This window comes from Sorex fumeus, unplaced genomic scaffold, assembly GCF_029834395.1.
Source record: "Sorex fumeus unplaced genomic scaffold, SorFum_2.1 ptg000035l, whole genome shotgun sequence".
NCBI lineage: Eukaryota > Metazoa > Chordata > Mammalia > Eulipotyphla > Soricidae > Sorex > Sorex fumeus.
The window spans coordinates 40,788,832-40,816,606 of record NW_026606092.1 but is presented as its reverse complement, the minus strand read 5'-3'; the positions used below and the strand labels follow the sequence as shown (position 1 = coordinate 40,816,606).

Genomic DNA, 27,775 nt, shown 5'->3' with positions numbered 1-27,775 from the left:
CCCCCCGGACTATTTCTTTTTTAAAGTTGTCTTTTTCTGAAAGATGGTTTTTTGTTTGCAAATATGATTTTATATGTTTTGTTTACTATCTTTATGACAGGGAGCACTTCTGAAATATTTCTCTTTCAAAGTGTCAGCTTGGCTCTTAGGGGCACCCGGGCCAGAACTCTGGCTCTTTCTTCTGTGCGGTGAGGTTTCTCCATGCTTAGTCCCTTAAGACAATCTCTAGACCCAAAAGCATTGATTTATGTGAGTTTTCAACCAGATGCCTTTCCTATGACGTACTTTTCACTGGAAATAGGGAAAATTGGGCATGACTGTAGTTCTGGCAGGCCGAGTGAGACCCCCCCCCCAAGGTGGGTAACCACCACCTAGAGTGTGCGACCCTCAGCCTCAGCGAGAAAAGGAGGGAAAGGGAAAATAAATACCGGAATGAAGGGGAAGATGCAAGGGGGAAACACATCAGCTTGATAATGTCCTCTAAAAACGGCATACCAAGGCCAGAGAGATAGTAAGGTGGGTAGGGCACTTGCCTTGCCCCTGGCAGACCCAGGTTCGTTCCCTGGCACCCCATATGGTCCTCTAAGCCCCGCCTGGTGTGACCCCCAGTGCCAAGCCAGGGAGTCAGCTTGAACCCGTGCACGGCCCCAGCGCTCCCGGTGCCTGTCTGCGCCCTCTGCCATTGGAAGCTTGTGCAGGTGTGTTTGAGACGCGATCGCATTTCCCTGAGTTCTTGGGCATGTGAGTTGATTTGTGGTACTTCTGCTGGTCTCAAGACACGACCTTTCGAGAATGCAGGTGCATCACCAGATTTTCGGGCCCCCTTTCCCCTCAGCATGTTGGTCTCAGCAGCACCTTAAGAGAAAGAACTTGGGGCTCGCTTGTGTTCTGGGCTGCTGTCACCCAGCTCCCCGTGGGTTTGCTCACATCCCTGGGCTTTGGCCTGTGGAATCCAGAACTTTCCTGGGCTCCCCCGATGGTCTCTCCCCACCCCAGTCATGGAGCAGGGAGGGGCTTGCATGCCCTTGTGTGGTGACAGGACAGGGGCCTGCCCGACCCTGTGTGGCGACAGGACTTGGGGTTCACCTTCCATGCGAGTCATTGCAGGTCTTGGAGAGGCCTCTCTGCTCCTTCTGTTCCCAGTCAGCGGTGCGGAAGCTTTGAGGAAGCGGCTTGGTCACCCCAGCTGAGGGTAGGGGCTGTCTCGGTCATACCCAGGGTCGCTCCTGGCCCTGCGCGGGCGGGGTGGGGCCATCCCAACAGACAGACCCGAGACAGGTCGGAACCAGGGGCCCCACATCCCCCCGTGGATGCTGCATTCACATCTTCTCTCCTGCCCTGAGCCACGATGGCCCCCGAGCCCACATCCCGGCGGGGGTAGCCACGGCTCTGCTCACCTGAGCTGCTCGCAGTGGACCTCACTCCAGGTATTCTGCTCGAGGGACCCCAAAACGTGGGCACTCTGGCATGTGTCTTGTGAGCAGTCAGATTGGGCTCAAGGCGCTGGGGGGCTCGCCCCGCCCAGGTGGAGTTTGCCAAGGGCCCCGGCGCCCTCACCAAGGTCTGTCTCTGAGGCTTCCTTGTGTGAATATGAGGTCCCTTCCAGCCCTCACAGAAAGGAGTCTGCTGCTCGTGTCCGACCCCCCGCCCACACACACACATGGAGCCCTCCTGCAGTCAGCTCCGTGGAGTAGAGGATGCCCGTGGCCAGGAGCTGTGTGCAGGGACGGGCTCGTCCGTCTGTCTGTTCACTGCCCCTCTGCACCTCAGTCGGCAGCTGAGAGGAAATGCCTGGCGTGACCAAACCTGCCGGGGCTCCCTCAGGGGCTTTGCAGACTCCGGCCCTCAACTTTCTGAGTTGACTCACGGTTCTGCTGAGCCCCTGACCCAGAGTTCAGTACAGCCCTGCTCCCTGCGGGGCCCGCGTCTCTGTCCCACCACTAGACGGGGCTTCAACATTCAGCTATGCGGAGACCATCACTTGTTCTTTTACAAGTCAGTGTGTGGAAATGTCTCTACTTTGTAAAGACAAGCTCGAAAAATACTGTGCATGGTATCGCTCGTGCAGGCGGGACTGAGTAAAAATGTGTGTATGTAGTATCAGTGGGTTTAGCGCTGGGCCCTCGCAAACGGCCTTGGGGGCTGAATGGCCCTGTGAACTCCACTGCGAAGAGTAGAACTCGGCTGATAATGCAAAGGTTCTCCCCACTGCCAATTACAGCAGAGCAGAACATGCAGGGTAGACATGTGTTGTTAACGAGTGTGTGTGTGTGTGTGTATGTGTGTGTGTGAGACAAATCTGGCGATGCTCAGAGGGTACTCCTGGCACTCTAGTAGCCTGGCATTGGTCACTATCACTCTGGCCTCTGTTGTTAGCACTGTAGCACTGTCCTCCCATTGTTCGTCGATTTGCTGGAACGGGCACCAGTGACGTCTCTATTCTGAGACTTGTTGTTACTGTTTTTGGCACATCGAATATGCCACAGGGAGCTTGCCAGGCTCTGCCGTACGGGGAGGATACTCTTGGTAGCTTGCAGGGCTCTCCGAGAAGGAGGAGGAATCTAACCTGGGTAGGCCATGTGCAAGGTAAACGCCCTACCTGCTGTGCCATCGGCCCCTGGGGTTAACTTTAAAAAATATTTTTTAATACAGAATTATGGGTGGTGGGGATATAGCTTAGAGGACTAGAGCCCCAGCACCACCTGGGGAGCCCCGAATTCAGGACAGGAGGGACCCACACACCACCAGATATGACCCTAGGGGCTTTTAAAGAGGAATTACAAGGGCTGGAGCAATATACATTGGGAGGGCATTTGCCTTGCACGCAGCTGACCCAGGTTCAATCCTCGGCATCCCATATGGTCCGCAAAGCACCACCAGAATAATTCCTGAGTGCAGAGCCTATCCCTTGAGCCTCGCCGGGTGGGAGTTGTTAGAGGTGTCTCTGTAGTAATACGCCGTTTTTAAAAATGAATGTTTTGTTTGGGTGCTCGGGGCTGGGCAGGGCCGGGCAGGAGCCGGCTTAGCTGTCCGCAGGCAGACACAGTTCCCGCTCTGAACAGTCACCTGGGCCCCTGAGCAGTTCGAAAGAGGCCCCCTAATGCTTTCCTTCCCCTGCATCATCCTCTGTGGTCTGCTCCAATGCAGAGTATTCCGTTCTTTTCTGAGGGCTCTTTGGAATCCTGACCAGGGTGGCTTAGACTCAAGTGTGAGGCTGCACCCCAGACCTGGCGGAGCCATCCTACGGGGTCTTTGGGGATGTTATGCTCACTCTGGGCCAGGCTCTCTGGGAGGTCTCCCTCTGCACCCCGCCCCCAGTCTGCACACCTCCACGGTGTTATCTTTTTATTGTTAATTTTTTCACCCGGAGATGCACAGGGGTTACTCCTGGCTGTGCACTCAGGATTTACTCCTGGCGGTGCTCAGGGGACCATATGGGATGCCGGGATTTGAACCCAGGTTGGCTGCATGCAAGGCAAATGCCCTCCCCGCTGTACTATCGTTCCAGCCCCGACACTAGAAGCTTCGACCTGGGGATCCTTGTTCCTTCAGCTCTTTTGCATGGAAGGGCGGGTGTGAGTCAGACCTGAGCGGCTGTGAGCGTTGGGGGGATTCCATGGCATGTGGGGTGTCCGTGAGTTTTCCGAGGCATGTGGGGTGTCCCCTGGCGGGTTCTGCAGGGTAGCTGGGGCTGGGACCCGGGTTAGGCCAGAGACCGGCCTCACGTCCGGTCACCTTCTCTCAGTCCTGTTTGCCGGCTTGCTCTTCTCTTGGAGCTCTTGCTAATTCTGATTTTCCCCCCTGACACATAAAAATGTCTTCCATCTGGATATTTTGAAGTTGTATGCCAGCATGAGACGGGTGACGGGGCTCGCTGATGACAGTGAATAGATGTCGTTTGCATATGTCCTGTGCCTTCAGGCTGTATATCGTCTTGAACTGTGTCTGCAGCTCGTGAAATTTTGTTTGGAACGGAAGACTGATTTTTATGTAACTTCCTGATAGAATGTCGTGCGGTGCTGCCCGAAGGGTAAGGGGTCCTCAGAGTCCTACGGGGGGAAAATGACCCAAATTGAGGTGCTTCCTGTGTGCCAGTGTCCCATCACGCCACACCTCCCAGGGCTGGTTTTTCCCTGTCCTGAAGACGCTGGACAGACATGAGCCAAAGCTCTAGCAGAAAGGAAGCATTTGTGCTGCGGGATGAAATAGAACTGCCTTCGGAACCCCCAGCTTTGAGTCAAGCTGACATTTTCAAGAAATACAAACTAGACTTTTTTTTCCCACTTTTAATACCAGAGCGGGCCCAGTAACGTCTCCATTGGAGACTTTGTTGTTACTGTGTCTGGCATATCGAATACGTCACGGGGAGCTTGCCAGGCTCTGCCGTGCCCTGAGAGATATTTAGCTTACCCTTTCAAGGTTCATTTAGAGCAGATCTTGGCGGTAAATCAGAGTTAGGTGCTAACCGAGTTCAGAGGGTTTGCTTATTTGCGGCCTTCTTTGTCTCTTAAGAGGAGCCGTAGTTACAGGCCTCCAGAGAAAACAAAACACAAGCACCCGCTTCCTCCAGGCTTGGTTCCTCTGTTCTCAACCCCTGGCCACTTGTCTATGCATCGTCCCCAGAGCAGGCGGGGGACAGAGGCAGAGAGGGTCTGAGCAGCCCCTGCATGTTGCTCCCTGAGCAGTGCTCCCCATCTTTGTGGCTTCTGTTGAGGTTCTGAAGTGAGTCATCAGGTTCTAGTGACAAATGTCTCATGTACGGCGTGACACAAAGATGGAGTTTGTGCCATCAGTCCCCGGGGTGGGAGGAGGGAGTGTCGGGTTTTGGGGGTCAGTGGCAGAAGGATGTGACCCATAGCGTGTCGGCTTTAGCTCGGGTGGGGGAAAATGGATCGTTTGGGGAGGAGTGTGCTTGGGGTACAGATTTGCGGCGTTTTTCTGGATTTCTCTGTCTCCCTCTTTTTTTTTTTTATTTAGGAGTACTGCTATTTATCCAGCCACTGATTAGCTGATTGAATTGTGCATGAACTCCACCTTACTTTTTTTTATTTTTTATGATTTTATTTATTGAATCACCGTGAGAGCAGTTACAAAGCTTTCAGGTCTAAGTCTTGGTCATACAATGAAACACCCGTACCTTCACCAGTGCCCATTCTCACCACCAACAACCCCAGTATATCCCCATCCCACACCGTCCCCCTTCGTGTGGGGCAGATGATTTCCAAATTATTCTCTCTCTAATTTGATCACATTCAATATTTTGACATCAGACCCACCATTATTGTTTGAGATTTTACCCCAACACTCAGATCTGCTGAAAAGGCAACAGTAGACAGTTTGTTTTCTATTGCTGGTTATGAATAACCTATGATGTTATGTGGCTGCAGTAGTGGCCGTGCGATTTTGAAATTGCAAATTTGAACACTTCAATCTGGAGGGATTTCTGCCCAAACCTGCTGGGTTCCGAGATTTGCTCCTGAGTCTCTAGCATCCTGGTCATTAAGCAGCTTGATCAGGAGTCAGAGAGGCCGTTCATGGACGATGACATGGGGTCTCGTTGGGACGGGGAGGACAGGACTGGCTCCACCCCCATCCTGTGAGGCCCAACAAGTTTTGTCACTGAGGGCCCAAGCCTGACTGTCCAGTGACCTCTGGAGGATGGCGGCCACCTGGCCTCCAGGGGGAACAGGCCAAGGCATGAACCCATGGGCCCAGCACTGCAGGGACCAGACGCTGTTCTGCCAAAAGCCACTGGGTTTCGAGATTTGTTTCTGAGTCTGTGGGATCATGGCCATTGAGCAGTTCAATCAGGAACCAGAGAGGCCATGCCTCCAAGGATATAGCTGAGCCGGAGGGGGCTTGTGGGTGCGTTTCCCACATACCTAACTTTTGGCTGTTTACTTTCTTGGTAAACTTTGCCCAAGTTTTTGGGGTCTGGCCAAAGGCACAGCAGCAATTTTGGGGTATCTGGAGTCTGAAGGTGCCATCAGGCTGCTGATGCACTTGCCTCACAAGTACAGTGTTTTTCGTTTGTTTGTTTGTTTTTAATGTAGGAGTACTGCTATTTATTCAGCCACTGATTAGCTGGTTGTATTGGGCTTGAACTCCACCTTACTTTTTTTGTTTTTCATAATTTTATTTATTTATTTATTTAATTTTCTTCTTCTATTTATTTACTGAATCACCGTGGGAAAAGTTACAAAGCTTTCAGATTTAAGTCTCGGTCATGCAATGATCAAACACCTTTCTCTTCACCCTTCACCAGTACTCATTTTTCACCACCAAGAACCCCACTATACCCCAGGTCCCACCCACCCAATGCCTGTGAGGCAGATGATTTCTACTTAACTCTTCTCTACATTGATTACATTCATTGTTTCGACAAAAGATGCACCATGAGAGCTGGAGCAATAGCACAGTGGGTAGGGCGTTTGCCTTGCACGCGGCCAACCCGGGTTCGATTCCCAGCATCCCATATGGTCTCCTGAGCACCGCCAGGGGTGATTCCTGAGTGCAGAGCCAGGAGTAACCCCTGTGCATTGCCAGGTGTGACCCAAAAAGCAAAGAAAAAAAAAAGATGCACCATGATTGTTTAGAATTTACCCCCCAACAATCAGAATGGCTGAAAAGGCATTGTGAAATACGTTGTTTTCTATATAAAGTTTGGAGTTCGGGGCTGGAGAGATAGCATAGCGGGTATGGCGTGCACCTTTCACGTTGCCAGCCCGGGTTGAGTCCCAGCATCCATATGGTCCCCTGAGCACCGCCAGGAGTAACTCCTGAGTGCAGAGCCAGGAGTAAACCCTGTGAGTGCAGAGCCAGGAATAACCCTTGTGCATCGCCAGGTGTGACCCAAAAAGCCAAAAAAAAAAAGTTTGGAGTTCCTCCCCTCCAAACCCAGGTGTGAGGTGCTGCATTTCGCTGAGCAAGCAGAAGGAAAGCAGAGAGCTCGGGCCCAGTGGTTGATGCAGATTTCTGGGCTGGGCCATTGAGCAAGGGAAATTTGGGGATCTCTGGGACCCGACCTCGGGCCCAGTGCTCTCCAGGGCCCCTGGCTTGGTCGCGTCCTACGAGTTGGGGGCGAGCCTGGCCTTTGTGCTTGCATTGCGTTTGGACGGGCAGGTGGGGTGTTCAGGGCCCAGCTGCTGACACCTGATCCCGCCCTGGCCAGGTGGGAGGACGGAGCTTGGCGGCTGGCCCCGGAGATGCCCAAGATAACCAGTCAAGGAGATAACCAGAGTCAATCCCAGTCGAGTTGGGTGATAGGCTGAGATAACGCACCGAGCCGCTGAGACAGATTCTGTCTGGGGACGCTCGGGCACCTTGATCCCAGGCCGGCCTGGCCTGGCGGGGGTCGGGGGCGAGTGGGCACCAACCAACCTTGGCGTTTCCGTGGCTCAGAGCTTCCGGGCCCTTCCGCTTGCTCTGCTGTTGTTTTGTTTTTGGGTCACACCTGGACATGCTCCGGGGTCACTCCTGGCTCTGCACTCAGGACTTACTCCTGGAGGTGCTCTGGGGTCCCTATGGGATGCCGGGATTGAACCCGGGTCAGTTGTGTGCAAGGCAAACGCCCTCCCTGCTGTACTAGAGTTCTGGCCCCATGGCCCAAAACTTAAAGAAAAATCCTTGCTGGTGTTGCCCCGTCCCTGGCGCTCTGTCAGCCTCGTGGGTCTGCACACGGCTTGTGCGACTGCCTCGAGTGGCCAGTGACAAGGGCACCCGCCTGTTCTCCTGCTCCCCAGGGCTACTCTCTGCCCAGTGCTCCCGGGCCTGCAGTCCTCAACTCCTGCCCTGTGTTCCCTCCTCCTTTCTGTGGTGTTCCCCTCCTCTCTCAGTGGCCCTCCCCCTGGGGTCACCCCCCTTCCTGCGTGGAGCTGGGACAGCAGAGCTGCCGGATTTGTGCCGGCTTTGTGCCAGGTGCACGTGCGACCCCGGGGGCTTGGACTCAGGACCTCATGCTTGTGAGGCAGTGCTCAAAACCCCCTCTCGGACATTCCTCCCCTCCAAGCTGAAGGAACGGACTTGACCCACGTTCAGGCTCACGCCTCTGCTTCCTGCCGAATCACTGCCGGCTGCTAGCAGGCCAGGACCCGTGTGCCACGCCTGTGTGAAGCAGGGATGTTCTGGGGTGTGAGCCTGCTAGCGTCTTTGTCATGGACACACGCGATCCCATCACAGGATTTAGGGTCACGGTCCAAACACAGGAGCATGGGGGTGAGAGGGTCGGGACTTGTTCAGGCCGGAGACTCTACTGGCTCTACTGGGCTCACACACGGCACTGAGTGCTCAAGTGTCAGGGAGACAGTGAGGCTCAAACACATTTTCTTTTTTTTCTTTTTTTTTATAATTTATTTATTGAATCACTGTGGGAAAAGTTACAGAGCTTTCAGGTTTAGGTCTCAGTCGTGTAAATATCAAACACATTTCCCTTTACCAATACTTATTTTTAACCGCGAACCCCAATAGAACCCCACCTCCCACCCCTCCCAATTCCTGTGAGGCAGATGAGTTCTAGTTAACACTCTGTCTACTTTGACTAGATTCATTGTTTCGATAAAAGATGCACCATTATTGTTTAGAGCTTAAGACCGCCCCCAAATCAGACATGCTGAAAAAGCGTTGTGACATGATTTGCTTTCTACAGCTGGGTTTGGATTTCTGCTCTTTTACTTATTAACCCTGGAACTATTTCTATTAAAAGTTAGATAACTAAGAGATTAGTTTCTGTGCTTCTGGGGCCATGGCCGTGCCGGAGAGCCGCTCGTGGGGGGCAACTGGCGACCTCGGTAGGGCGTGAAGCTCAAACACATTTTCTTTCGCGCTGTTTTTTTCTTTTTTTTGGCTTTTTGGGTCACACTCAGTGATGCTCAGGAATTACTCCTGGCAGTGCTCAGGACTGGTGATCGAACCTTGGTCAGCCGTGAGCAAGGCGAACCCCTCCCCACTGTGCTCTCACTTCAGCCCCTCCTTTTGCATCTTTTTGTGTTTTTTCAGAATTGGTTGACTTCCTCGTAGCCTTTGCTGTCCCTGACGTTCTCTGTAGAGTCCCTTGTTGCACACTGTGTTTCGTGGGCACCTTGGCATCAAGACTTGGCGCTTGCCTGGTGCATGGCTCACCCCATAGGTCCCCTGTGCACCGCCAGGAGTGATTCCCGAGTGCAGACCCAGGAGTAACCCTGAGCACTGCCGGGTGTCCCAAGAAACAAAAGGAAAGAAAGAAAATAGGTATCCTTGCCCGGAAGGGTAGCCCAGGGCCAAGAAGCCTGCCTTGCCTGCGACTGACCCCACCCCACCCTGTACATCACCCCCACCAGGTCCTGCCAGGATGATCCCCGATGACTGGATCAGAGTCGGCCCTGAGCACCGCCAGGTGTCCCGTCCAGGTGTCCCGTCCTGAGCCCCCAGGTTAGGTCACTCCGCCCTCCCCACCTCCCCACCACTCCCCCGTTCCTGCTCACTCATCCTCGAGGGGACCCGCACTCATTCAGCTTGTGCTCCCATCCGGAGCAGGCCAGGCCATACTCCTCTGTACAGCTCTCAGGCCTTAGTGGGCTGGGCCACTCCCTGGCCACGGTGCGGCAGGTGTTGCTCACAGCACTGGGGTCACAGAGAGCAGGGCTCTCAGGGTCGGGCTCAGGGCCTCTGCCCTGTCGCTCTGCCCCTCCGACCCCCCCCCCCCGCCCACAGATTTTATGGGCCGGCTCCTGAGGAGGGCCCTGGGCACGGTCACTGAGTCCAGGTCCCACTCAGGGGACGCCGAATGACCTCAGTTGGAGATCTGTAACTGATAAACATTTGTCAAACGTTTTCTGAAACCACTTTCTCAGGGCCCAGGAGTCCAGAACTGGGCCCCGCAGGGACCAGAGGCACATTGGCCACCTAGTGCTGGCGTCTGCAGGGCAGTCCTCCGGAGCCTCAGCCAGACCCTGGCGTCACGAAGGGTGACGCCTGCACCTTTAAGAAGGGCCCATGATGCCCTCCTCCTTGCTGAATTCTCATTCTACCTTGGAACATTCTAGACTCCAAGTGCCATTTTCAGTCTCTGTAGGAGACTGGCACGAGCCTGTTTGGCAGAGCTCAGTTCTTTAAGCTGCGAGTGCAGTGTGACACAGGTGAATCTGAGTCTCTGGGCTTTTTCCCCGCGTGCAGGCGGCTTTTTTCTCTTAACAGTTCTTTAGTGTATGATAGTTTTTAATCTGTTGTTCGTTTAAGTTTTTTTAGTAGTTATATATATATATATATTTTTGGGGGGGCTGGGTGGGGGTGGGGTGGGGTGGGGTGGCCATACCTGGCTGTGCCCAGGGGTCACCCTGGCCAGCTAACGTCCCTGTGCTGACGGAGATCGAGCCCAGGACAACTGGATAGAAGGCAAGTGCCCTCCCCACTGTCCTGCCTCTCTGCCCCTTGCGGACTTTTCTATTCAATGTGGAATGACTCTGAAGTCAGTGGGCCCTCATGGGGGGCTGATGAGAAGCAGAGGAGAAGATGTCACTCCCCCGGGACTGGCGGGAGCGCTGGCACTGGTGAGCGCAACGAGCCCTGACAGCCCCACGAAGCCCACTAGGCCTTCCCGGGATCTCGGGCCGGAGTGAGGGGTTGCCCTTTTCAGGGAAAGGGAGTCGATCCTCGACCTCCTCAGGCCCCCGGGCCTTTGTCCTTCTCGCAGAAAATCATTTCAGGAGATGAGCATGAAGCAGGAACATTTTATTTGGAGGCTTTTAGGAAGGGGAAATGAGGGAGGGAGTAACACGCTCGAGAGAGAGTGCGGCTTCTCCAGAGGTGCAGAAAGCCACTGAACACGTTAGGTTGCCTGGTTGCGTTCGGTCCGAAAGTCCACACCTCAGGAGGGGAGAAGCCCGTGACATGACCGACCTCGTAGGCAAGAGCAGTCCCTGGGCTCGGGCACACATGAGGGCCCTCCCTTGGTTCAAGGGGGCTAATCTCGGGTTTTCCCCAGGCTGCCCCTGGTGGGAGTTTCTAGCTACCTAGAGTCCGTTGCTAGGGTGGTTGCCAAGGGGGTAGAGTTGAGTGGTCCAAGGTTCTCTTAGAAATTCCTTTCCTGGCCTTTGTTCCTATTCCCTCGGGGGTCCAGCCTGCTCTGGGCCTCCTAATGTGGACTAATTTTGACCAGACCTTGGGTCCCGTGCCCTCAGGTGGTCTTTTGGTGGCCATGAAGCTTTTGTTGACTTCCTCGGAGTTCCATTGCCATGGCGACGCTTCCCCCATCCACCTGTCTGCCTCAGTTCTGTGGGTTAAGAAATGGAGTTAATACTGGCTTGTGGTTATCAAACTTGGGCAGCGTCACAAGGAACGAAGGAAACGCCAAAACCTCCTTCGCTCCCCTTTGGCGCAATTATTTTTCTTTCTGGGTCACACCTGGTGATGCACAGGGTTTACTCCTGGGTCTGCACTCAGGAATCAGTCCTGGCAGAGCTCAGGGGACCATATGGGATGCTGGGAATCGAACCTGGGTCGGCCGCGTGCAAGGCAAACGCCCTACCACTGTGCTATCGCCCTCCAGCCCCCCTTTGGCGCAGTCTTGCTGGGCCCTTTTCCCTGGCAGTTCTCAGCCCATAGAAAAAAGTGTGCATGTTGCTTGCCTTAGCTTCTGTGTGTAACCCCGGGCCTCTCACACACACACACATACGCACACACGCACACACAAGACCAGCGATCACTGCTGAGTTGCCTCCCGGCTAGTCAGTGTCTGGACGGGGAGGTGGTCAGTGACACTCGCAGTGCTCAGGGACGATTTCTGGCTCCTGAATGTGTTTGGGGGTGGGTGTGATGCCAGGGAGGGCGTGAGGGTCAGCTGCCCGCAGGGCAAGTACCTGGCCCCTCTGCCCTCTGGCCCCGAATCTGCAGTTGTTTGTTTGTCTGTTTGTGATTGAGTTTTTGCACAGGAGTGACACTTGGTGGGCTAAGGGGGCTGTGCGGGAGGCTGGGGGTCGCACTCGGGGTGGCGAGTGTCAGACTGGCAGCTCTCTGGGCTCCGGAAGCTGCTGTGGTCGCTCCCCTGAGACAGACTCTCTCCTCTGCTCTTCAGAGATTTATCCCTGAGAACGAGTGCGCCTCAGAAGGCCCCACAGTGGGCTCGACAGTCAGGGCCCGGTAGTGGCCGCGGCAGCGTCTGACCACCTGACCATGAGTCTGCTGAGGCCCAGCGGGCTGAAGGCCCCCACCAAGATCCTCAAGCATGGGAGCTGGGCCCTGAAGGTGCCCTCGGCCGGTAAGTGCGCTCAGCCCGGGCCAGGGGAGACTCATTCCCACCAGGGAACCCCCTCCCGAGTCCTCGCCTGGGAAGGGTTCCCTGAGCTGTAGGCACGTTCATGGCTCTGCGGACAGCTCTCACACACGAGTGTCATGTTCTGTGACTTTAGTGTCACGGCAACTGGTGTCAGCTGAGGCGACCAACACGCTCCCTCCTAACTGCTAGCCCCCTCGCCCGGGCTTGGGGACAGGCTGAGGGAGGTGGACTCACCTGGACTAAAGGGCCTCATTGCCGGCCGTAGCCACAGGACAGTGGGGAGGGCAACCGGCACCCCATGGGACTCTCCAGCCTCAACCTCACATGAGTGACCCTGAGCGCAGAGCCAGAAATAGGCCCTGAGGACTGGCTGGCGTGCTCCCCCCTGAAAGTAAAAGAAGATGGGCCAGTGGACACAGCAGAAATAAGACACTGGGGTGGAGCTTTCGCCTGGCTTGCTCCGTAGCATCACGGGGTGTGTCCAAAGATTTCCCCTCAGCTGCCCAGATATGACTGCGGCCTGGGATGCTGCAGTAGGTAGGCACGTCCCCCTCACAGCGGGCCCAGCCAGGCTTCGCCACGAGCAGCCCCGGCATTGACTGGGAGTAGCCCCAAGCACTGCTGGGTGTGCCCCCCCCCAACCACACTTTAACTGGACCTGGACAGACTCTTCCTGACCCTTCTGACCCTTCTGACCCTTTCTGCTGTTCCAGCGGCTGCTCCCGTTGAGGAGTCCGTGCCTGGAGAGAAAACCCCCAGCGCCCCCTCCTCGGAGACGCAGGAGGAGTTTGTGGACGACTTCCAGGTGGGGGAACGAGTCTGGGTGAAGGGGAACAAGCCTGGATTCATCCAGTTCCTCGGGGAGACCCAGTTTGCCCCTGGTCAGTGGGCCGGGATCGTCTTGGACGAGCCCATCGGCAAGAACGACGGCTCGGTGGCGGGTGTGCGCTACTTCCAGTGCGAGCCGCTGAAGGGCATCTTCACCCGGCCGTCCAAGCTGAGCAGGAGCTTGCAGGCCGACGATGAGACCAATGGCCTGCAGCCAGCGCCTGCTGCCCGGGCCACACCGCCCCTGTCAGCCTCCCGGGCCCCTGCCGCCGCCCCGAAGGCGCCCCAGCCCTCCACAAAGGAGGCACCGGCCGCCCCTCACATCAGCAACCTGACCAGGACGGCAAGCGAGTCCATCTCCAACCTCTCGGAGGCTGGCTCCCTCAAGAACGGGGAGCAGGAGCTGAAGCTCGGGGACCGAGTGCTGGTGAGTGCCGAGGGCAGCGGTCGCGGGTGGGTGTCCATTCGCCTGTCTGGTTCATCAGCTTTTCCAGACTCGCGGTTTGGGTGGAAGCACGAGCAGCCGGGACGCCTGGTCCTGCAGTTTCCAGCGTGATGGATGCGTGCGGGGATGCTGCCAGTTTTACCAGTTTAGCCAAAACAGGGTGGAGGGGTCATGCCGTGTGGAGGCCGTGTGCTTTGGATGCCTCTGACCCGGGGTTTAAGTCTTGGTCCCATGTACAGTCCCCCAAGCACATCCCGGAGTGATCCCTGAGCACCAAGCCAAGAGTAAGCCCTGAGCACTATGACTGTGACTCAAAAAACAAACCAATGAACGAAGTTGGAAATCGGTTCCATTTCTCTGGTTTGTGATGTTTGTGTTTGGGGCGTCACGGGGCTCACCCCAAGCCGCTCTGGGCCATTCCGTGCCCGGCTGTGCGCAAGCCCTGAGCCGTCTCTCCAGACGTGTGTGGTTTGGTGTTTGGGCCACACCTGGCAGTGCACAGGGCTTCCTCCTGGTGCTGAACTCAGGGATCTGGTAGGGCTCAGGGGACCATCTGGGGTGTCTGGGATGGACCCTGGGTAGGCCATGGGTAGGGACCCGTCTCCGGAACATTCTCAAAAGTATGTTTTGCTGACTTGGTTGCTTGATCTTCAGACTCAGCACCTGCTCTTGTGTTTCTCTGAGCAGCTACTGGAAGGTGGGGGTGAGGGGGCACCCCCGTGAGATGAGTTTCTGGTGGGGGTCACCAGGTCCCTGCACGTGGCATCCTCAGTCTACCCCAAGCCCTTTCCTCTGCACAGGTCCCCAAAGCAGAGGCGCTTGGCTGTAGACAACTGTTCTCCCCCAGCAGAAGCACTCAATAACGCTTTCAGAACCCATGGGAAGCGGCCGGGAAAAGTCCCCTTGGGAACCTCTGAGGCGGGCGGCTCTGACCAGACAGACTAGGGGCTGGCCCGGAGCCAGTGGCTTCCCGGGGACCACAGGCCGGTGTCCGAGTGGTGGAGGCGGGAGAGGAGAGCAGTGAGGGCACCCGCCTGTAGGCGCAGGGTGGCCCTCGGAGGGTCCTGGAGGGTCACGGTCGGCGTTCGGGTGTGGCCAAAGAGTAACACGGGGAGGGAATTGGAGCTGGAGGAGACACACGGTTTAAAGACTGTTTGGGGGGCTGGAGCAGTAGTACAGCGGAGAGGGCGTTTGCCTTGCACTCAGCAAACCTGGGTTCCCCGGTATCCCATAGGGTCCCCCAAGCATCGCAGGAATGATTCCTGAATGCAGAGCCAGGAGTCACCCCTGAGCATCGCCAGGTGTGAGCCAAAGACCCAAAGAAGAAAAAAGACTTTTTTTTTTTTAACTTGCATTCACAACCGTCCACACCCGGACACAGGGACACCAGTGTTGTTGGAACAAGGGAGCGGGGACACCGCCACTGGCTTTGCGGTGAATAACTCTGATCAGTTATTTATTTATTGGTGGTGGTGCTCAGGGCTGAGTCCAGGCCCTGTGCTCAGGGACCACATCCGGGCAGGTGTGTGCAAGGCCAATGTCCTGCCCTCTGTGCTGTTCCATCGCTCCATACCTCAGCTACAGCACGCCTTTCAAAAAAAAGTTTTTGAGAGTTTTTTTGGGGCACCACAACCAGCATAAGAGCTGTTTTCTGAAAGAAGAAGGGGGAAAAAAGAAAACCCAAACACTTTATTTGGTCTTTTTCCTAATTCAAGGAAGGTTTGCTTGGCGCTCCACGGCCTAACGCAGCCGTGGTCAGGAGGCCGTGGCGAGTGGGGGCTGGACTCGGGGCACTGAAGCGAAGCTCCCGTGCAGGGCTGGCGCCCTCCTGGCTCTCCAAAGGGCCTCCTGCCCTTTGCCCCATTCTTCCCTGCGCACAGGAAGTCCAGGTTCTGCGCCAGCTGGCCCCGATGTTTACGGGACTGACCTCCGAGGAGCCCTTCGAAGGCTCTGACATGGCTGTTCCAGCCTCCAGGCCTGTGGAAGACGGTCCCCTGCCCCCGGCACTCCCTGTCACTGGCAGTGGACAGGTTGCCCCCATGCTTGTGCTACTTTGGTTCTCTCTGGAGACTCAGGGACCCTCAGTGGGGTCACTGGAAATGCCCAGCTCTGACCTCAAGTCCCATCTGTGCTCGCAAGTAGGCAGGGGTCGCAGAGCGGGACAGTCAGTCGCTCTGGTCAGTCTTATGGTGTCTCAGAGCGGGAGGTCACTCTGTCCGTCCTGTGGCGTCTCAGAGTCCAACCGTGAAGAGCTTCTCCGGGCTGATGTGCGGTGGTTCTCCTGAACTTGGGAGATCACTTCCCTTCTCTCCAGCTGAGCTCTGACAGAATGTTCTGGAGACAGGCTTGCAGCAGTTTTGGGCAGATGATATTTCCAGGATATAATGTCAGGGTCTTGAGAGACTTGACTGGCTTCCAGCTGTGCTGTTCCAGGAGGCTGTTTCCAGGTCAGGGACGGCATGTTCTGTGCCGATGACCAGCTGTGAGACAGGAACTTTGCAGCCTCTTCTCACCCCAGGACCGCCACCCCAGCCACCTCTCTCTTGCTGTTTTATTCCTTGTCACACTCACAGTGCCCAGGGCCCACGTCTGGCCATGGAGGCTGTGCCAGGGCCTTTGCAGATGGCACTTCAGGACTCACAGAGACAGTCCTGGGTGACGCTGCTACCCCTCGTGCTGCAAGTGACCCCCGACCACGTGAACCCAGTCCTACCCCAGACTCGAAAAAAGAAAACCACGCTCTCAGGCATTATTAGTTGAGGTTCCTCTCTCTCTCTCTCTCTCTCTCTCTCTCTCTCTCTCTCTCTCTCTCTCTCTCTCTCTCCCCTTTCTGTTTTGACTTTTTGGTTTTGGGGCCACTCCTGGCAGTGCTTATGGGTCACTCAGGCTTTGCACTGAGGAATCACTCTTGGCGGGCTAGGGAGACCATCTGTTTTCTCTGTTTTGCTCTGCATCCCGGGGGCCAAGCATCAAGCCAAGGCATAGTGAAGGAGAACTGGAAAATCGAAGTCCGCTAAGATATGAGAACAGTCATTTTCCTTTAGCTGGTTTCTGGCTGAATTGTTCTCCAGCGGTGGGGTTGCCACGGCTCCGCTCCCACACCCGCGGGGCAGCGACCCCCTTGCCACACCAGGTGGCTGGCCTGGGTCAGAGATTCCCGGGGATGTGGTCACCCAGGCCGCCAGTGACAGCGAGTGGGTGTGAACGCCGCTGCCTTGCATGGACACTGAGCAGCAGCGTCTGCTCACCCTGTAGGGGTTGCGGGGGGAAGTGGCACCTTGACCTTTGGGGTTTCTTCCGGAAATCCCTACTCTGAAGCCAGAATGTTCCTTTGCGGGGGTGGGGGCACTGTGCGCAGTCCAGGGTGCCTGACCCGCGTCCCTCCGGCAGGTGGGAGGCGTGAAGGCCGGTGTGGTGCGCTTTCTCGGGGAGACGGACTTTGCCAAGGGGAATTGGTGTGGCGTGGAGCTGGACAAGCCGCTGGGCAAGAACGATGGCGCCGTGGCCGGAACGAGGTGGGTTCTCCTGCCCCCCCCAGACAGCCTGGGGCAATGCACGGTGCCCGGGAGGCGCTGAGGGGACTGCAGGCCACTTCACTTGGTTCTTAGGCGGGGCCACTTCCGGTGGCACTCGGGGACCCTGCAGGGATGTGGGGACAGCCTGGGGCTCCCACATGCAGCTGTGCTAGGCCCGCAGGAACCCCCCAGGCCTGCTGTCGCCCTTCAGATGCCAGGGAGGCTGCTTGGAATCGCCCCTGGTTTGCGCAGTGGGGGTGGGCGGCGTGCGAGGGAGTGTGTGTGTGAATGTATGAATGTGTGTGCTTCGGAGTGTGGATATGTATGTAGGAGGGTGTGTGTATGTGAGCGTGTGAGTGTGGGGCTGTGAGATTGTTGGTGAGGGCATGAACATGTGAGTGTTGGTGGAGGTGTGAGCATGTTTGTGAGGGAATGAGAGCGTGTCATTGTTGGTTTGAGAGCGTGCAAGTGTTGGTTGGGTGTGCGTGTGTGTGACTGTGGGGCTGTGGGAGTGTGGCAGTGTTTGTTGGGGTTTGAGTGTGAGTGTGTTTTTGTTGGGGTGTGAGTGTTTGTGAGTGTGGGACGTTGGGAGTGTGGGTGTGTTGGTTGGCGTGTGAGTGTGTGGGAGTGTGGGAATATCGGCTGGGGTGTGAGTGTGTGTGTTAGTTGGGGTGTGTGTGCATGAGTGTGGGGCTGTGGGAGGGTATGAGTGCTTGTTGGGGGGTGAGTGTGTGTGAGTGTGGGGCTGTGGAAATGTGGGTGTGTTTGTTGTGCTGTGAGTGTGTGTGTATGTTGGGGTGGGAGTGTGAGAGTGTGGGAGTGTTGGTTGGGGTGTGAGTGTGTGTGTTTCTTGGGGTGAGTGTGGGAGTGTTTGTTGGGGTGAGAGTGTTTGGGAGTGTTGGTTGGGGTGTAAGTGTGTGTTACTTGGGATTTGAGTGTGTGTGAGTGTGGGGCTCTGGAAATGTGGGAGTGTGTGTTGGGGTGTGAGTGTGTGTATTTGTTGGGGTGGAAGTGTGAGAGTGTGGGAGTGTTGGTTGCGATGTGAGTGTGTGTGTTTCTTGGGGTGAGTCTGGGAGTGTTTGTTGGGGTGTGTGTGTTGGTTAGGGTGTGAGAGTGTGGGAGTGTTGGTTGTGTGTGAGTGGGTGTTTCTTGGGGAGTGAGTGTGTGTGAATGTGGGGCTGTGGACATGTGGGAGTGTTTGTTGGGGTGTGAGTGTGTGTGTGTTGGGGTTTGAGTGTGTGGGAGTGTGGGAGTGTTGGTTGGGGTGTGAGTGTGAGTGTTTGTTGTGGTGGAAGTGTGAGAGTGTGGGAGTGTGGGTTGCGATGTGAGTGTGTGTGTTTCTTGGGGTGAGTCTGGGAGTGTTTGTTGGGGTGTGAGTATGTGTGTGTTGGGGTTTGAGTGTGTGGGAGTGTGGGAGTGTTGGTTGGGGTGTGAGTGTGAGTGTGTGTTGGTTGGAGTGTGAGTGTGTGGGAGTGTTGGTTGGGGTGTGAGTGTGTGTGTTTGTTGGGGAGTGAGTGTGTGTGAGTGTGGGGCTGTGGAAATGTGGGAGTGTTGGTTGGGGTGTGAGTGTGTTTGTTGGGGTGAGTGGGAGTGTGAGAGTGTGGGACTGTTGGTTGGGGTGTGAGAGTGTGGGAGTGTTGGCTGTGGTGTGAGTGTGTGGGAGTGTGGGGCTGTGGGAGCGTGTTAGTCTGTTGGGGTGTGAGATTGTGGGACTCAGTGGACTCCGCGGTCGGCGCCTGTCTCTCTTGCCAAAGGTGTCTTTTGTCCCTCCCCGCCTCGATGTCGCAGGTACTTCCAGTGTCAGCCCAAGTGTGGCTTGTTTGTTCGCATTCACAAAGTCACCAAGATCGGCTTCCCCTCCACGACGCCAGCCAAGGCCAAGGCGGCCCCCGCGAGGCGTGTGATGGCCACCACCCCCGCCAGCCTGAAGCGCCGCCCGTTGGCCTCCTCGCTCAGCTCTGTGAGCTCCGTGGCCTCATCCGTGAGCAGCAGGCCCAGCCACACGGAACTAGTAAGCAGCCCCCCTCCCCCGCCCTGTGCGATGCTCAGGCCTCCACAGACTCCCAGGGCCCCAGGGGCGAGAGGCGGAACAGGACCGGGTGGGCTGGGCAGCTCCGGGGGGCAGGCGAGTGGCTTCCCAGCCACCACCGGTGACAGGAGCAGGGATGGGCCTTTCCTCAGGTGCTCAGGGCTCAGGCCGCCTTAGGGATGAAGTGGGGGAGCTGAAGGGGGCGTCAGAGGGTCAGATCGGGAACCAGAGACTCTGGGGAACGCTTGGTGCTTGGCGTTGCCTGTTTGCTCTCTCCGTCCCTCCCTGCTCCCTCCTGTCCCTCTGCACCCCTGTCGACATGCAGAGGGGCCTCGACTTCTGTCCATTGCGGGGCCGCAAGTCCTAAACACTAAAGTGTGTCCGAATATTCAAGGGTGTCCTGAGATATTGTCCACAGGGAAACGGGCCCACGATGGAGATGTGTCCCGGGGGGCTGGCTTTGCTGGGGGCTGCGCTTCCTGCCGCCTCCTCTGCTCCCTGCATTGACCCTCGATGCGGAAGAGGAGGGAGTGAGTGTGTGTGCAACGGAAGATACAAAACAGATGACACGGGATCGGGAGCCAGGAGGCCACGCGCCGTGGGCACAGGCCTGGGGCCAGTCCTGTCTTGCTCGACCACCACCAGGTTTCCCTGCCCTGCCTCCATCCTCACGTCCGAGTCCTCCTTCCCCTCGACTCGCCATTCAGGAGGGGAGCAGACTCAGAAGCCCCTCTCCTTCCCTCGCGAGCCAGCCCATTTGTGGAATTCGGTTTTGTTTTTCTGCTTGACTGTGGGCCACACCCTGCAGTGCTTCAAGGGTCCGTTTGCAGTGCGGGGGTTGAGCCGGGGCCTCCCACCTCCAAGCAAGAGCCCCACGCCTGAGCCGTATCTCCAGCCTCCCCCTGCTGTCTTGTTTTGTTCTGTTCTGGGGTCACACCTGGCAGAGCCCAGGGCTTTCTCCTGCCTCTGTGCTTGGGATTATTCCTGGCGGGCCTCCGGGATTGAGCCTGGGCAGCGCTGGGGCTTCGCTCTCCAGCCCTTTGGCCCCTGCCTTGCATATCTTTACGCAGGGTGGAGCTTACTCCTACACTGCACATCACCGTTAGCGTCTATGACAGGGATATAGAATGAGTCTGTGTGACTTCATGGAAGTATACCTCGACAACATAATTCCATACGTGCACACACAAGCGTTCACACACACACAGCCACTCATACATGTACACGTAGTACATACCGTATATACACAGGCTGATGGATATATACACACAGGCACGTACATGCATAGACACAACGCGTGCATGCACACAGGTGTGTGTAGACATGCCCACAGGAACGTACGTGCATGCATACATACATGCACACAGGTCCGTGCGTGCCCTGTGGGAGGCCTCCCGGTTCGCTTGTTGGCTGAGTTGCTCTTCTGAGGTACCAGGCTCCCACAGAGGGTCTGGCCTTGCTGGCATGGAGCCTGGGGCCTCACACACCACGCGCAGAGCAGAGGCTTTGGCATCAACATCCTGAGTTCAGTTCGTGGCCCCGACCTTGCCCAGCCCCTCAGCGCCTGCCTCCCCTCATGCCAGGGGTGCTGCTTTCTCCCTGCTCCGGCGCCTGAACCTCACAGTCTCGTTCATTCCCATGGTTGCCTGAAAGAAGCTGTTCGCTCCCATGCTGGTTTCCTCAGGGAGCTGTCTCGGGCCCAGGAAGCGTGTGGGTCTGGCCTGCCCCACCCGCTCAGGCCAGGAGGCTCAGGGAACACCGCCGCCCGCCTTTCCTAGTTTTTATTTTTGCTCTTTGGTTTTGGGGCCCACCTGGCAGTGATCAGGGACTCCAGGCGTGGTGCTTGGGGGCTGCTCCCAGTGGAGGGGGTTTGAGCCCAGGTCTTGGTGGAGACCCTCAAGGCTGTCAAGCTCTTCCCAGCCACCCCTTGAAATCAGAGTGGACTGCAGTTCCCGGCAGCACTGCATATGGCTGGGCCCGAGAGCTCGTGTGCTCCTAGAAATTTTATTTATTTATTATTTGGTTTTGGGGCCACACTCAGGGGTGCTCAGGGCTTATTCCTGGCTCTCTGCTCTTGGGGTCACTCCTGACGGTGCTGGATCTTGAACCTCTGCAAGCACCTTCCCCCCCCCCAAAAAAAAACCAAACTCTTTGGCCCTGGGGAGAGCATTTAATCTGACCAATATACTTTAAGTGTATTGGGGAGTCACGGCCAGATCCTTACGCAGAGCCAAGGATGAGCCCACTCCCAGGACAGAACCAGGTAGCTCGAGTGCTCGCAGCACGCAAAGCAGCAGTGGACAGCCTGGGCCCTGCTGGGCTCGTCGGTCAGGAGGCGTTTGGCAGCAGCTCAGATGATGCGGGGAAGCGGCAAGAGACCCTGTGCTGGACCACAGCAGGGCGATGGAACAGGGATGGCCGGGCAGAGGAGCGGACGTCCTCGGCCACCCCCGCCTCAGCCCCTGCCACCTTGTGCCCGAAGAATGAAGACCAGGTCCCACCTTGTCCCCTCCTGCAGGGGCCGTTGTGCCGAGCGGGATCTGGGTCTGCAGAGCGACCATGAGCCCAGGACAGAACGGACAGGACCCCCGGTCCCCACAGCCCTCCAGCCCATTCCCCTCCCCTCCTCACTGTCTTTGCCTCTTCTCTCCTTCCCTTTGTGCTTGGTCTTCCCCTGAGCTGCCCTTGCTGTCCTGCTCGCTGGGCGTGAGCCCTCACACATGCTCACCCACCACTTGTTCCTTTTTTCCCTGGATTTTGGGCCACACCCCAGCAATGCTCAGGACTTACTCCGGGCTCTGCACTCAGTGTCACTCCTGGTGGGCTCGGGACCCTATGGGGTGGGTACTTGGGATCCAGCTGGGGTCAGCGGCGTGCAAGGCCAGCGCCTTCCCCGCAACTTTACCATTCTAGCCTCTCATCCCCCACTTTCGAAGGCAGATGGCACAGGGGTCTTTTATGGGGTCACACCCAGTGACCCTCAGGGGCCCGGGGCCATTCCCAGAGACAAGAGTCTCTGGTTACTGCTGTTCAGGCCTGGGGCGGGTGCTGGGGAGAGTGAGGTGAGCTGGAAGGAAGAGGAAGAGAGAAGGGCCAGGCTGCCCTGGGGAGACCCTGACGGACGGACGTGCAAGGCTGAAGATGCTGGAGCCAGACTCAAGCTCAAGCCAAGGGCTCAGCCTTAAGGAAGCTCAGGCCAGAGCGGGCTGTGGAGGGGGCTGCCTCCGGCTCTGCAGAAGAGTCTCTGGATTCCCACGAGGCCCGAGGTCAGTGGAGCCCATGTCCCATCCAAGGATCTTCGGGAAGGTTTCAAGACGTTTCTGCTGAGAGTCAGTGGCCCATATGCACAGATGCAGCGCTCCTCCATCTGCTTTGCTGAGGATAGCCACATGCATGCCCGCGTCCGCTGCCCCCACCCCCTTCACGTCTCTTTTTCCTTTGCAGTTGCCGGTAACTTCCTCCCGCTGCGCCCGCAAGATCTCCGGCACCACCGCCCTCCAGGAGGCGCTGAAGGAGAAGCAGCAGCACATTGAGCAGCTGCTGGCCGAGCGAGACCTGGAGCGGGTGGAGGTGGCCAAGGCCACGAGCCATGTGGGGGAGATAGAGCAGGAGCTGGCCCTGGCCGGGACGGGCACAACCAGGTGACGTCTGTGTAGACGGCAGTGCCGGGTCCGAGAGACGCCTGCGGCAGAGGCTGGGCGTGAGCTTGGTGCAGGCGGTGCAGGGAGAGGCCGTGGGTCCCCGTCTGCCGTCGTTGCGGTGGCGTCCACCAAGTGGTTTGATCGCATGCACCTTCTGCTCGCCCCGTGGGGGTTCAGGGAGCGCCGAGTTGTCCCCGCCGGTGCTTTCGTGCTGTGTTTCCCTTCCCGCCTTCCAGAAATGCTGCATCTTAGGTGGGAGACACGTTCAGCATGCCGCGGTGGCAGGTGGCGGTGCCAGCCCACAGAGGGCTGTCGGTGGCGGGCGAGGACACTCATGCGCAGTTGCCTCCACAGCACATCCTGGAGCTGGAGGCCAAGATGGACGAGCTGCGGGCAATGCTGGAAGCGAGCGACTGGGAGAAGGTGGAGCTGCTGAACCAGCTGGAGGAGGAGAAGAGGTGAGGCCGTGCCAGGAGCTGGGGGGCTGCCTCGGGTGGGGTGCTCCTGGCCTTCCAGGGCTGTGAGAACCACAAACCAGCGGGTGCCCAGTCCTGAGAGTGGCCTCATTGGGGGGGATGGGGGGGAGCTCACTGGAGCCCAGCCACCCCCGGCCCTCCCTGCTGTGTCCACGTGGCCTGGTGGTCAGGAGACCTGTGATGGGTGGCCGGGAACTGTCGTATCCCAGTGGGGTCCTGTGGGAGTCCCTGGGGTTAAGTCCTGGGCGGGAGGAAACCCGCAGCACCCATGGGGCACAGCAGCAGACAGGCTGGGCTCAGGCCAGGCTGCAGACAGACGGACACGGGGTGCCGGCCAAGACCGTCTTCTCAGATGGGCTCCCGGCAGTGTGGTGCCCAGGGGCACTGCCAGTGCACGGCTCAGCCTCTCAGCTCCACATGCTGAACTCGCCACGTCCCCTGGGAGCCCCTCCTGCCCCCCCCCCCCGCCGCCCTGGCCCCGAGTCATTTGCTGCTTCTCCCCCAGGGGCTCAGTTGTTGTCCCGATGCGGGGACAGGCGCTGGCTGGGAGGGACTGGCATGCGCACCTGGTCAGTCTTTAACCACCTCTGTTAGCTGCGAGGCAGAAAAGGCTGATATGACAGTGCGCCTGGCGTTGGCTCGACAGAGCTTCCTTCTGTAGCCTGCGGGTCCCACCCAGTGCTCGCAGCTGAGGGGACTCGCTGACTTTGTTTTTTTTCTTTTTGGGTCAACCCAGCGATGCTCAGGGGTTACTCCTGCCTCGGCACTCAGGAATTACTCCTGGCATTGCTCAGGGGACCATAATGGGATGCTGGAAATTGAACCCGGGTCGGCCACGTGCACGACAAATGCCCTGCCCGCTGTACTCTCGCTCTGGCCCTCGCTGACTCTCTCAGCCCTCCTGTGTGTGGAGGCGGGGGCTGGGTCAGGCGCGCATCTACAGGATGGTGGCCCTCATGGGGGGCAGCAGTGACGCCCCTCACAACTCTCCCTCTCCCCCACAGGAAAGTGGAGGACCTCCAGTTCCGAGTCGAAGAGGAGTCCATCACCAAAGGCGACCTGGAGGTAAAGCCCGGGCAGGTCAAGAGGCTTGCAGGGTGCAGGCAAGGATGCGGGGTGGCCTGGCCGACCCCGCCGGGACCACTTCTGCTGGAGACTCCAAATCAGACAGGGATACCTGGTGTCATGCACCTGGCAGGGCCCAGCGGAGGCACCTCTGCTCCTTGGGGCCGGAGGCTGCTGTTGATGAGCGTTTTTCTCTCGTTCTGACAGTTGGGTCTACGCCTTTGCCTCAGCTTTGATTTTCAGTCGAGCAGCACAAATCAAATCCTTTAGAACCCCAGTTTTTTGAAGTAGGCAGGGGTCACACCCACCACCTGGCCCCCTGGCGCCGTGTAATCCCATCAGCGGCCAAGACTCAGAGACTATAAAATCCAGATCCCGGAACCACGCGGCCGCGCGACATCTTATCAGAACTTTTGTTTTATGACACCTTATTGTCTCATTCCTATTTTGGACAAACTTGCAGGCTATCGAATGTAGCCTGCCCACAGGGCAGAGTCTGGCAAACTCCCTGTGGCGTACCAAATATGCCAAATACCAGTAACAATGATGGGTCTCATTCTCCTAAATAGCCTTGAATATAATCTCACGGCTAGGATGAAAGAGACGTTACTGGGGCCTGCTCGAGGCAATCGACGAATAACAGGATGATGAAATGAAAACAATGAAATTCCTTAAAACAAGAAAAAGCAAACAGTCAGTTTGCAAAAGAATAATTTCTATTTCTGCTTCTTTTCCTTCCTGTTTTAAGTTCATGGAAATTTTGTTTTCCCACCAGGAGGTGAAGGCCCTGCAGGCGGCCTCTGAGAAGCTCGCCAAGGAGAACGAGTGGGGGAGGACCAAGCTGGACCACGCGAACGAGGAGAACACGGACGTGATCGCCCCGTGGAAGTCCAAGCTGGAGACAGCCATCGCCCCGCACCAACAGGCCATGGGCGAGCCGAAGGCGTTCGTGAGCCGGGGCGTGGGTGCCGAGGCGGCCGAGCTGGCCGAGCTCAAGATGCAGATGGAGAGGCTGCAGTTCGAGTCCCAGCAGGAGGTGGAGAACTTGAAGGCCCAGCAGGTGGCTGAGCGTGCAGCACACGCCTCTGAGCTGCAGACGCTCAGGTCGCGGCTGGTCAGGATGGCCCAGGAGCAGAAGAACAGCCTGGAGGCCGCGCGGGCCAAGCTCGACCAGACCGAGGACCAGCACCTGGTGGAGATGGAGGACGCCCTGAACAAGCTGCAGGAGGCGGAGACGAAGGTAAAGCACCTGGAGGGGTTGCGGGCCATGTATAGTCAGCAAGCCCAGGCCCTGGCCGACGCCACGGCGCAGCTGGAGGCCACCCAGGAGAAGCTCTTGCAGCTCGATGGGCTCTGGAAGGCCAGTTCCGAGGTAAATTGGGAATGGAGAAGCTCAGGCAGCAGCTCCAGGTGGCTGAGCGGCAGATTCAGGAGTTAGAGAATGCAAAGTGGGCCGAGAGCGGCAGGTTGGTACCCGGGCACCCTCGCCCACTTCCACGCTCGCTCCCTGCATGCTGTGTGTCCCTCTGCTCGCCGCTGTGTTCCGGCTTGGTGCTGACAGGTCTCCCGGTCACGTCCCGTGCGGTACCCTCTGATGGGACTGAGAACGTGTCGGCACGATTCTGGGGCTGTCATTGGTCCCCAGCACCCGGATGCCGTGCTAGCCTTGGCCCCGGCTAATCGGGCCCGTCTGGGGTCTTTCTGAAACTGAGAACTCTTCACAAGGCCAGTGAGAAAACAAGATAGGAGCCCCCAGAGCAAACCTCGGCCCCCCGGCCTTGGGCCCCCTGTGTACTCACCAAGTCCGCCCAGACCCTTGGGCTCGAGTCTGGCCGCAGGAGTCTTTCCCTGACCTTGCTGACCACTTGCTCGTGTGACTGGCTTTGCCATCCTGTCCCCGAGGCGCCTCAGTTTCCAGCTCGTGCTCAATGCCTCTGAACCTCTGAGCTCCCTCAGGGCTGGTGACGTGGCCCATCTTGGTATTTCTCATTGCCGGCCCCTCCCTGCCTGCAGCACAAGCCCCCGCCCAGCCCTGCAGAGATTTCATCCCTTTCAGTCTCTAAGGGGTGCTTGGGCCAAGTCCGCCTTCCAGCATGGCCTCCTGCTGACCACGGGCATGGACTCTCATGGTAGCCCTGACCCTGCGGAAGGACAAGACAGTGAGATCTGGGCCAAGCCGAGGAAGCTGCAGTTCTCACCAAGGAGCCCCGAGAAATGCCCTTTTCCTCCTATAGGATTGTGGTGGCAGAGACGTGCCCTCCCAGCCTCGCCCGTCCCCCCCTTTCTCCCCCCCCCTCCCGGCGCTGGGCGCTTTGTTGGAGAAACTTCTCTGTTGGCCAAGATGGAAGGGCTGTGGGATTTGTACACAGGACTGACAGACATAACAGAAGGACCCAGAGACCCCCGGGAGTTCCTCTCAGGACTCAGGACTCCTTAGCTGGCATTCCAGAAACACCGGCTGAAACAAACAGAATCAATTCCTAGGACACAGCAGGGAATAGTTGAGCCACTTGTTCGCATCAAGATGTAACAAACGTCAAGTTCTGGTGACTGCTGCCTAGTGGATTAGAGGTTCTTCATTTTAAATTTCATATTGAAACCCCTCCAACTTTTAAAGTCACAGACAAGAAACTACAAGAAAGTAAATCTTGGGGGCCAGAGTGATAGTACAGTGGGAAGGGCATTTGCCTTATACACGGCCTAAGTGAGTTCGATCTCCAGCATCCCATAGGGTCACTGTCATTGTCACTGTCCTCCCGTTGTTCATCGATTAGCCCGAGCAGGCCAAAAAAAAAAAAGATAAACCTTTTCTTCCCTCCTTCCCCTCCCTTTCTCTTTCTTCCCTGTTTCCTCCCTCCCTCCTTCGTATCCTTAGCCTCCCTCCTCCCTTGCTTACTTCCTTCTTCCTCGCCAAGCCATGCTCTCGGCTCTGGGGTCCTCCCACCCAGCAGTAGCTGGTCTTTTCAGCTTGTGGACCGATCACAGGCTCGCCCAGTGGGGCTGCAGTTCAAATTCGGGCCTGGTGTGTACTCCAGCCCTTTGTGCCGTCTCCCCGCCCCTGGAAAGTCAGTCTTTCTCATAGGCTTTCTTATTTTCAGGTCACTCCAAATGTAGGTCTAGAAAACGCCTCTGTTTGAGTCATTTTCAATAACCACTAGACAGTCATCACCAGAACTGATGGCGCCAAAGCCTTGGCTTCGAGAGCTTCAGGCAATCACGCTCACCTCACGCCTCTTCTTCGGGGTTGTGTTGGGTCATGGGCTTCTCATACGTGTTTCCTGTTTTGTTTTCCCCTTCCTGTTCCTGTTCGTCTTTTTGGCCCATTCACTCCATCCTTGTCACTCTGGTAGGCCGATAGCCTGGCCGAGGAGCTGCAGGGGAAGGAGCTAGCGCTTCGTAGTCTTCAGGAGAACTTGAACGAAGTCAGTCGAGTGAAGGAGGCTTTGGAGAAAGAGCTTCGGAGTTTGGTGAGTACCAGGGGAGTCGGACGCTGATCTTTACCTTGCTAAGGGTAAAGCGAAGCCTCCTC

General features: G+C 57.2%; 1 protein-coding gene across 1 annotated transcript; it reads left to right on the top strand.

The window, feature by feature from the left end:
• Positions 1-12,144: 12,144 nt before the first annotated feature.
• LOC130026863 (CAP-Gly domain-containing linker protein 1-like) lies at positions 12,145-27,707 on the top strand (the record flags this gene model as incomplete). Its single annotated transcript, XM_056117564.1, is given in 11 exon segments — positions 12,145-12,229; positions 12,961-13,502; positions 16,911-17,035; positions 18,824-19,046; positions 22,509-22,683; positions 22,686-22,705; positions 23,060-23,163; positions 24,186-24,243; positions 25,028-25,613; positions 25,616-25,716; positions 27,597-27,707. Coding segments are annotated over 11 exon segments (2,130 nt in total), but the record flags the coding sequence as incomplete, so codon positions are not given.
• Positions 27,708-27,775: the final 68 nt, after the last annotated feature.